This window comes from Zootermopsis nevadensis, unplaced genomic scaffold (assembly GCF_977971745.1).
Source record: "Zootermopsis nevadensis isolate Lab colony 2312 unplaced genomic scaffold, Znev_1.0 Znev_ptg000003l, whole genome shotgun sequence".
NCBI classification, from domain to species: Eukaryota; Metazoa; Arthropoda; class Insecta; order Blattodea; family Termopsidae; genus Zootermopsis; species Zootermopsis nevadensis.
The window spans coordinates 10,041,316-10,051,541 of record NW_028259135.1 but is presented as its reverse complement, the minus strand read 5'-3'; the positions used below and the strand labels follow the sequence as shown (position 1 = coordinate 10,051,541).

At 42.2% G+C, this 10,226-nt stretch overlaps 1 protein-coding gene across 2 annotated transcripts in view; it reads left to right on the top strand.

Annotated features, from left to right (window-relative positions):
• The first annotated feature begins 2,005 nt into the window (after positions 1–2,005).
• Positions 2,006–10,226, top strand: part of Duox (dual oxidase) — a 39,939-nt gene continuing 31,718 nt past the window's right edge. The window contains exon 1 of one of the 2 annotated variants that reach the window (XM_022077158.2): positions 2,006–2,441. In XM_022077158.2, the coding sequence (XP_021932850.2) occupies positions 2,222–2,441 (220 nt within the window). In that variant the 5' untranslated portion in view covers positions 2,006–2,221. Of the gene's footprint in view, positions 2,442–4,077; positions 4,174–10,226 lie in introns of those variants that run through there. The other variant, XM_087342437.1, reaches the window with a different exon arrangement.

The following is a 10,226-nucleotide window of genomic DNA, read 5'->3' as shown; positions in this document are numbered from 1 at the left end:
GGGTTGTGTTTTCTTTGAGGTACGGACTTAATCTTCTATTTGGATGATCTTCGTGTTTCAAAGAGTTGAAATATGGCAGGATCAGAAGATGGATGTTGTGAGTCCCGTGGGCTACATGAAAGCCGGGCAGTTCCTTGAATGTCAGCGACTGTCGTTTGCCCAAAAAAAGGACCCTTTTTCATGGTGGAACTCGGTGTCCATAGGATAAGTTGCTGTGGGAAGCCCCTGACCTTATCTAGACTTTATGATGAAGAAAAAAATTCGGCCGTGCCGGGAATCGAACCCCGGATATCCAGCTCGTAGTCTTTTTCTTTTGGTGAGGTGTTCTGGACCATATATTAAGACTTTACGCTTTATGTACCAAATTTATACACGAAATGTTCGTTCTGCCATCGACTAATGTTAATGTAGGTCGGTAACACAATGGAGTCTGGAAGCTGTACATATGGTTGCAGCCTCTGAGGAGTATTTCGTAAGTAATCGGTTGGCGATCTGCCCGTCCGACACCGACAACCTAGTTTTACCCTGATTGGGGTGCCACCAGCTTTACGTACGTGATACCCCATACAGAGATCGCGCAAGCCGTAGTCACTCCGAAAGTTTAAACTACATTGACAAACAAGCATGTACGATCGGTTGTCAAGGCGAAGTTGCGACAACTCCAAAATAATTAATTACCTCGTATTCGTTTGTTGATTGAGAAATTCTTTTTTTTATATACAAGGATATAATGTAAGTTAACGAAGATTTATCGTTTTGATTGGAAACTTGCATTGGATTAATAGCCTTTGGTAGTCAATCTGTGATTTAACGACGGTTTAATCAACTGTTTCGTCGGTAAACGTTGAAAAGTACCAAAATTTTAGTGAAGGAGTTAAGAAGTACCAGTTAAGACATAGGTTGAACGGATGTGTGTGGATGGATGTCAAGATGGGTGAACAGATAGAAGGATAAATAGGATAATCGAAAGCCGACGGATAAGATGTTTAAATCAGTGGTCTCAAGTACAGCATTTCACATGAGAGCGAACCCAAGGCAAAATCTACCGGCAAGTCCAATACAAAGACGACGTTCATACGTGACTCTCTCCACGTGCCTTACAGACGAGAATTTCGTTGTCATGACGACGTACTGGTGATTAAGCAGATTGAGGGTTATTAAGAGTGTTTATGTTATGTTTTTTTACCAGTTTTTTTTATTGAATCCCAGTAGGGTACTTCAAGCTGTGTGCTGGTATAGGGGAATATTTCCCTCAGGGTGAAGAGTTAGGAGCTCCATTCGTTCTAAATATGGAATTTGAATACTTAACTTCACTTCCTCGTCCTTCTGACACTTGGAAATAACTTCTGTGTCAACGTCATAAGAGGATGGACAGACAGATCATGTAGGTAGTGGCGACGAAGGGGAAATCCAAATGGCTGTCGGTAAGCAAGTTATTTAAGGAACAAATGCTTTGCTTGGTGTTTTGTGTTCTCCATTTTGAGACATGTCCAACAGTTTCCATGGCGAGTAAAACCGTGTTTTCAACACTTTGAAGCTGAGTGGTAACTATGTGTATCACCTGATTTTAACATTAGCTAACTCTGAATTTTACCCACAGAGTGTATTTGTGATTTTTGTATGATTCTTAAAACAAACAGCTATTATTTCCTAACCTAACCTAACCTAACCAGCAATCGTTGTTATGATAACGCAGAAAAATAAATTAACGCGTCTCCATGACAGCAATTAACTGGTTAATATTTTTCACGTAAATAATCGCTGTTCGTATTGAGATTTATACGAAACACATAAATGCACTCTGTGGGAGAAATGCACAGTTATTGACTGTCAAAGTAAGTGGTACATATATTTACCACTGGGCTGTAATGAATTAGATCATGTTCAAATTCAGACGTGAGGGTTTCCCCTCTGAATTAAGTTATATAAAATTTTTGAGCCATGCGGCAAAGTATAGACGCGAAATTTATACCATTGTTGTGAGGTACATTGTAGGGCAGAGTGAAGTGGCAGCGTGGTGGGAGAATTGGGGAAGTCATCTAAGAGGGAGGAGCTAACTTTCTCTTTAAAGTGAGTGAGCTGTCTGCTGGTAGTAGTGTCTGCTTCCTGTTGGAAGCTGGTACACGGCTCGCCTACACATTCGTGTAAAATCTAGCAGGATTCTATGTGACGTCACGTTAAGAGCGAGAATTTGTGTTCCCCGAGTGACTTTGTGCGTGCGATGGAGTGTAGAACTCTGCCGCTAGGACGTCATGATCGTCTGTGTAGGACTTTGTCCTATTGCAGTGGTGCGTCTGTTCGTTGGCGTGATTTTCGTGTGTTTTCGTATTTTTCCGGCGCAGGTAGTGACAGCAGCGTTGTTCCTCAGTCTGTGAGAAATCTCTGCGTCTTGTTTGTGGTTCTTGTGATCCTTTCGGGATGTGTCCTGCAGTCGAAGTCAGGTAAGAACACAGTACGTGTAGGAACGTACGTACTCAGGCTGCATTTCGTAGTTAAAACTTTCTATTGTGACGCAGGTCTGTCGTAGTGGCGCATCCCAGTGGAAATTCCTAACCTCAATTCTCCCTTTGTACTACTTAAAATGGCTGGTAAATAAGTTTCTTGTTCTTGGAAAACGTAAAAAGCAGGATTGTGGGGGGGGGGGGGGGGGTATGAAAACAGTACGCTCAGAATAATACTGTTAGGAATGAAGCATAATGAAAATGGAGAACATTTCGTAGTGGGAAGCTTTGTAATTTTCTTCACCAGATATTAGTAGGATGATAAAATCAAGTAGGACGAGATGGGTGGGGAACGTAGCACGCACGGATTGCTTGTGAGAATGTTTACAAAATTTTATAAGAATAACCCGAAGGGCTGAAGAAATTTAGGTGTACACAGGAGGATAACATTAAGATAAATCTTAAGTAATTTGTGTGTGAGGCGTGTGAACTGGATTAGTCTGGTTAAGGATGTGAATCAGTGGCGAGCTCTTATGAGTTTTCGGTCTTCCTAAACTGCAGGGGATTATTTCAATAGGTGAGTGACTGTCAGCGTTTTAAGGAGGGTTATGTTCCGTGGATTTAGAATTATTTTATCTTTTATCTTTGGCTCTTGATTTTATGTAACAGTCATCTAACGACCTTCAAGATGAAGTATCTGTTCATATGAAACATTTTCTGTCAATTCTGACGTCCCTGAATTGAAGTTTTTTTTTAAAAAAATTCTTTTCTGTACTTTTCATGTAAATTCCATAATTACCTTTATCTTACGTAATCATTCTTTTATGTCTATAGAAATCAGATTATTTATTTTGTTAATATGACTTCATTAAGCAAATAAGCCATGGCCGAACATTTCCTAGAGAAAATGGTACTATGAATTGGTATTTATATACACGTAGAACGTGTGAAGTGATTCTGTATGCTGCTACCTCGTATAACCCTTTAATATTATCTCCCTTAAACTTGATATGTAGCCCAATAAGATGTCTGTCTTCTGTGATGTTGCGCTGTACAGCCTGGTAGTAATTAACGGACGTTTCGGAAGTTACTATTGTCTCCATCATCGGGGTGATGATGAAATTAAATTTTTAGGTCACTTGGATAAAATAAAGAAAAATGTTGCCCGAATATGTTTTAGATTATCCATTCAGTACAGTAGTGATTAATAATAATTGGGCGCTGTGATCAAATATGACGTCACGCGCAGTTCGATTTACTTTCTCCGCGGTGTTGACGCCTCCCGGTGGACTGACCCCCCTCCCACCGTATGAGGAGTCCAACAGAATGTTGAAAGAGGAAGGTTTAAAAAAGTGGCAGAGATTTTTTTTTCCAGAAAAACCAAGGCCCAGTGTCGGCTTTCAAGCTGATGTATTATTAATATTAAAATAATATTTCTGAAGGGCAGAAATTGAACTCGGGATCTCTCAAGGCTTTGCCTACATGTTAGCCTTGATCTGTGTTAGCAAAGCGAAGTACTACTTAACCGCATATTTAAATGGTGTAACGACTGAATATAAAGCAGAACGGAACTTCATGAAACAGACTCAAGTTTCTTCAACAAACCTGTTCTGAGCTCAGACTCTTGGTACGTGGGTGAAATGTGATTTGTGAAACAAATGTATCTCATGGACCAGTTATTTGGAGCGATATATTAACAAGCCAGTGAAGAACATTTTGACGTAACTGTTTGGTAAGACGTTTAAAAACACACACCGTGTGACTTTTGTGTGAGACCCGTCTTGTTTCCAACGTCAGTCTTGTCGTGGTAAAGACACGATCAAGTTTTGCAATTTAAAGGAGCCGAGTTTCAAGCAGTCTCTGAGATCCATGTCTTGAAGTGATTGCCGCTAAAAACTGAAACTTGGATGTAAAAAAAACAAACATTTAATTATGAATTTTACAAATCAATAGACTCCATGTAGGAGAATTCACCTTCAACACTCTTTCCCCACGATCTACTTTAATATTATCCTCCCATTTTCGAATACGTCTTCCAAGAAGTTATTTCCTTCAGATTTTCCAACCTTCTCGATTTGATTATACTTATAAAAAATGGCGAAGAGTAAAAACTGTGGAGTTCCTCATTGTGTAGTTTTCTCAGTCTCCCTATCACTTAATATTCTCGTAAACACTCTGTATCTTTGAGATGCGAGATTTTCACGGCGGCGAGTATGAAGATGGCTGTCTTCTGGGTTGTTGCGCCGTGTAATCTGGTAGAAGTTTACCGACGTTTTGGATGATGAAGGCAGTACGCGCCTCTAAAACGACGGTGGCTTGTACGGTCGGGTCATGAGTTCGGATTCCGTTCGGTGCGTGGATGTTTGCGTTCTCTCTGTTCTGTTCGTCGTCATATACCTGCTGTTTTGACATAACGTGATCCCAGTCCACATACGGTTAGTAGCCATGAAGTCAACGGCCCAGGCGGACGTTGGGCTGGGTTAGTTCGAAGGCCGCGCATGCGCTGTCACTTACGTAACACATTGACGGATCAAAGAATAATGGAGCAAAAGAAATTTATGGTGTCATTGGAATAGAATTGTAAAACAAAGTTCCGGCTTGTGGAACATTTCTGACCGGTTTTAAGAGGATCTAGAGTAAGGCTTCTGAAACTTTTGCCCCTCTAAGGCAACTGCATGTTTCGACATTTATAAATTCTGCAATTTTCCCCACTTTTTATTTATTGGCTTCGTACGATTCTCGATGTAAACAGCTATTATTTCCTTAATCAGCGTTAACCAGTTGATCTTTGTAATGGTGAAGAGTTGTGTTTTCTTCGCGGTACGGACTGAGTTTTTAAATATTATTCAGACGAGCTGGCTAGTAGTCCATCTCGACACAGATTTTCCTTGGTTTTCCTCTGTCTTCAAGCAAATGCTGAGATGGTTCCCAAGTTCCAAGTTGCCACTGCATGCTTCTCATGCAGCCCTCCCGACTTAAATTAATCAAAATTTATCTCCCCTTAACGTCGTCAAAATTTACCCCCCTCCCCTCAGTAGGAACTTCTAAATTATGTACTAAACTTCCAAATTAATAGTCTCAGCTTTCTCTAATACAAAATTTCAAAAGTCCGTCTTTTATGCCAATCATCACACTAACGCCTTCACTCTTACTTTATCCTTAACAGAAGGACGAGCGGGCATTGCCTGGGGACCTTCTAGCTATAAGATGCTCTTTCTCCCCCCCAGATATCGAAGTGTCTCTCACTTCTCCCCCACCAATTTCCTCTTTCTCTCTCTCTCTCTCTCTCTCTCTCTGATTCTCGGAATAAACCGGGATTATTTCCTTAAACAGCGTTAACCAGTTGACATTTGTAATGGTGAAGAGTTGTGTTTTCTTCGCGGTACGGACTGAATTATTAAATGTCAATAGTATGGGAATAATGTAAATTCTGAACGCGCATCTCAGTCGTTGCTAGACCCGCATGTGTCTGAGGGGAAGCAGTGAATAATCATGGGCGTCACCCATTTCAGAAACTGCGCGGTTGAACTTTTAGCTGGCCTGCTGGTGTCACTCGCCCGTCTACGCATTTCATTTTCCTGAGCGCGATGTGGGGATAATATTAAAATGTATCTTATCGAAATAAGTGAAAGGATACGGACATGGTTGGATCTTATGGACACTGTGATTAAACGTCGGGTTCCGTAAAAGACGAGGAATGGTTTAACCATCCGAGCGTACTGTCAGATTCTCAAGGACTCTGTCCCACGTAGTCGGCAAGGTTAGGCTACACGCAACAAACTATTATCTGCAGTGATGATACGAAGACCAATGAGGAGAGTTAATTAACTCCTTTCGGAAATTTCTACCTCATTGGCGAACGCACAGATTTCAGAGCCGTTATTTCCGGCATGCAGCAGTGCAACACGTCCTTGTAGCGGGGCTTTCTAATTTCCATACAAGTTTCAAGTTGGTAACAGTGTCAATCTCAAGCGACCAGTTTGTTTTTTCTGAAAGTACAGTCTCATTAAAAGCACCACTTCAAGGCAGTCTAACGAATGCCTTTGAAATATTGTCCAAGATTACAATAGTAAGTCCTGAAGTTTGAACAGAACAACATTTCAGTCGATGTTGGCAATGCTTAAAAGGAGAAGTTGAAGATTGGTGGATGGTTAATGTGGTCACTAACCTCCTAGGTTTACGACCAGTTTACATGTCTATGTGTTTTCTGTACAAAGTGCGCCCGTAATGGGAAGGTCGTGTGTTTGCCGACGTCCTACGTATCGGAAATTACTAAACGGATTCAGACGAAATTGGGTATTGGATGTATGTGTTTCTCCTCAAGGCTGGTGTCACAACCCAGAAGATAGCATACCTCAATACTTGGAAAATTCGATGATGAAATTGATCTTGGATTATTTGAAGATATTCGGCTATCATGTAAAGCATAGAATTTCTTTAGCAGGTGAACGACTACTAGCTTCTTTATAAGAAGCCCGATGAAGGAGTTGGTATGAAAACATTTTCCAAGTGCGAGACCGGCTTTTTGTGTGTGTGGGCGGTTGTCGACAGCCTTCTAGTGGAGGCAGGCGGTACTTGAACCACGAGCAAGTAGCTGGCAGCAAGGCCATCAGCCTCCCTCACTGGCCAGGTTGTCAGCAACGTCGTCCCACAGTGACGGCCTTTCTGAAACTCTCTGTCGCAGATTCAGTGGTAGGGAAATAAATTGTAAGGAATATGGAAGGAAGCGGTCTTGGCCTAATTTAAGGTACTACCCTGTAATCTGCGTGGAGAGACTTAGAAGAACCGCTAAGAAAGTACAGATTGCCAGTCACTGGGCCGAGATTTAGATCCTGGGACCTCCCAATGTGAAGGTCTGTGTGAACCTTTTGGCTGCGTGACAAAAAAAATTCTTGTTTCACTGAACAGGCTAGGTATCGAGTTCTGTCGTAGATTTTAGCCGATGTATCGAAGAGGAGTCAATCGACTGTAATTACTTTGCTAAATGAAGAGGAATGTGCAAAATCAGTGTCTCTTTTTTTCAAAATATATGAAGTGAGCTCGTATTGGGAGATGTAGGCTGTATTTTCGTCCTCGTGTTTTATCACCGAAACCACTTGACGTATTTCGATTAAATTTGGCTGATATTACGTATGTCGGTACTAGATAGACTAAATTTAATGTTAGTTTTTTTAATAACATTGCGTTTGCGAGATTTCAGGTTCTCAAGGCTGTGAGTCTGAAGATGACTTGTCTTCTGCGTTGTTGTATTCTCGTAGAAATTTATCGACGTTCCAGAGGCGCTTATTAGCTTCATAAACAGGGCTCCTCCGAAACGACGGTCGCCTTATTTTCTCGTCTCTCATCATCATTCGCCTCATTTGGTTACCAATGGCCGAACGGAACGTTGAAATGTAATTGGCTACACAGACTGTTGTGAAATCTGCAGCGCGCACGTAATACCAAATTTAATCGATATCCGTTAATTGGTTGGAACGATAAGGAAACTGTAATGATATTCCTGTTATGTATCATGAAAGGCTGGATTGTTTGATTAGTCGTTGGTCGTTGACGTAAGTCAGTAATGTCGCACGAATTTAGTCGTTTCGACAAAAGTATAGTATTGTCATCAGGAAGCGTCACGAAGTCACGACCGATTGCAAAAATTCGTGACGCTGAGAACGTGGAAGAGAGATTATTGTCGTGAGGGACCCGTCGTCTGGCCTTGCTTACAATTCAGATCGGCTGAGCAAAGCCTGATTCATCTCTCGCAGCGTCGCGATTTGACGACCCCTGACATCACCTGCGTGTGACGTAGAGCGATCTGGTTCGGACGGAAAAAAAAGGCTTGTGTCAGCTCCTCGTCCGAAGTTAAAGGCCTAAATGAATATCGACACTGGTTTCAGATTTAAACAGGAATTGTTCCGTGAAATTTCTGTTATTCCGGACTTAAGCATCCAACACCTTTCCGTTCTTTGCACCTTTCCATGGCGGAGAACCATCGTTATAAGATCTAATTCTGTCAAGAAGAGAGCCTTTGGCCAAAATGCTTGTCCTCGTGCGAAGAAGAAGCAATTCCATTTAGCTGCTGGCATTTGGAAAGTGGTTGGTCCAATTCATTTGTCTGTCTAGAGTCTAGACAATGAAGAAGGAGTTATTGCTGAAATAGTACGAGCAATTAGAGCTATATTATTACCATTGTCTCTTGAGATTAGGTCACACACGTTCTCGCCGCATGAAGCCACTTGGAATGTGTGGCCGGAGACCATAAAAGACCTCCGGTCTGAGCAGGCGAGAGGCTTAGGACGCCGATGTTGAAACGACATCTCTTACCATTCCAGATACAGACTTTGGTATCCTTTCAACGCGGTTGTGTTTATGGCTGTGGGATGTGAAGAAATAATCACCACCAGTCTGTCGAGGATTTAGACCCATCCATTATTATTATTATTAGCAGCAGAAAGAAACCCTGAACAGCAGATGTCACTTTGAAGAAACAGGTGTAGATGGTAGGATAATATTAAAATGGAGTTTAAAGAAATCATCTGACTCAGAATAGAAACCAATGGTGCACTTTTGTGAACGCTGTTGAACAAAGAAAACAAAACAAGGAAATTATCGACGTTTCAGAGCTCCTTGCTGCCTCTGTCATCGGGGCAATAAAACGTCGATCAGATTACACTGCGCGCCATCCCATAATGCACTCGGTATCTTATCTGTCGTAATGAACCTTACTGTTGTAGTCTATCTTCGTTTTCGTGAGGTTCCGAGTTCAAATCTCGATCATTCTTGGTTTTCCTCAAGCTTTCCAGGCAGATGTCGACGCAACACTTAAAATAGGCCACCACCGCTTCCTTCCGTATCCTTCTAAATTTCTTATTCAGTGAACATCCTGCCATTCGATGCTGCGTAATCTTATAACAACTATAAAGAGAAGGAATCCAATTCGTGAATTTTGACCGGAATTCTTCTCGTGCGCTCCGTTGAGAATCTGACAGCTTCTGCCTCCGTTTCCATGGTTACGCGTCAGGTTTACTTTCACATCAATAAATTATTGCCAGCGATGTTAACCGCGACGTAAGAACATTCTTATCGGAGATGCAGACGGGCGAGATCGCTTCCTGCACCTGCAGACAAAGCGAATCGACCTTGTGCCGTCTGAGGAGCTCCCCCAATGAATGGGGTGTCCTTGAATGCTACGGGCCTAATAAATAAATACAGGATCGTATAAACAAATTACGACACATACCGGAAAATGGTTCGAGAGAAGCGAATCTTTAATTGCAACCGAACAATCGACTTCTGTTATTCATTAGTCGGTAAATTGCATGAACGACCGGGATTCGATTCTCGGCACTGACAGGTGTTCTGTTTTTCTTTCACCGCGTCTATACCAGTTCTGTGAACCAGTTCCCAAGTCGGTTTGAGTGTTGAGTTGTTGTTGAAGATCACGCCACGCATGTGTATGGGGAAGTGAAGGTATGGATCCACGTATTCTTGACTCCCGAACTAGAAAGATTTGGGTTGACGCTTTGACCCGGGGAAATTTCACTGGCTAACATTGGATATGGGGTTTTAATAATGATGACTGACTAAGGACTGGACGACCAGGGTTCGATCCCTGGTAGGGACAGAGGATTTTTCCTCTAGACTCTGCGTACAGACCGGCTCTGGGGCACACCCAGCCTCCTGTCCAATGGGTACCGGGGGTCTTTTCCCCGGGGGCGAAGCGCGGCCGGGGAGTGACTCTGAACATTCACTCTCAAGTTACGGGATGGCTTTACTTTGCTTTAGTATGGCAATAAA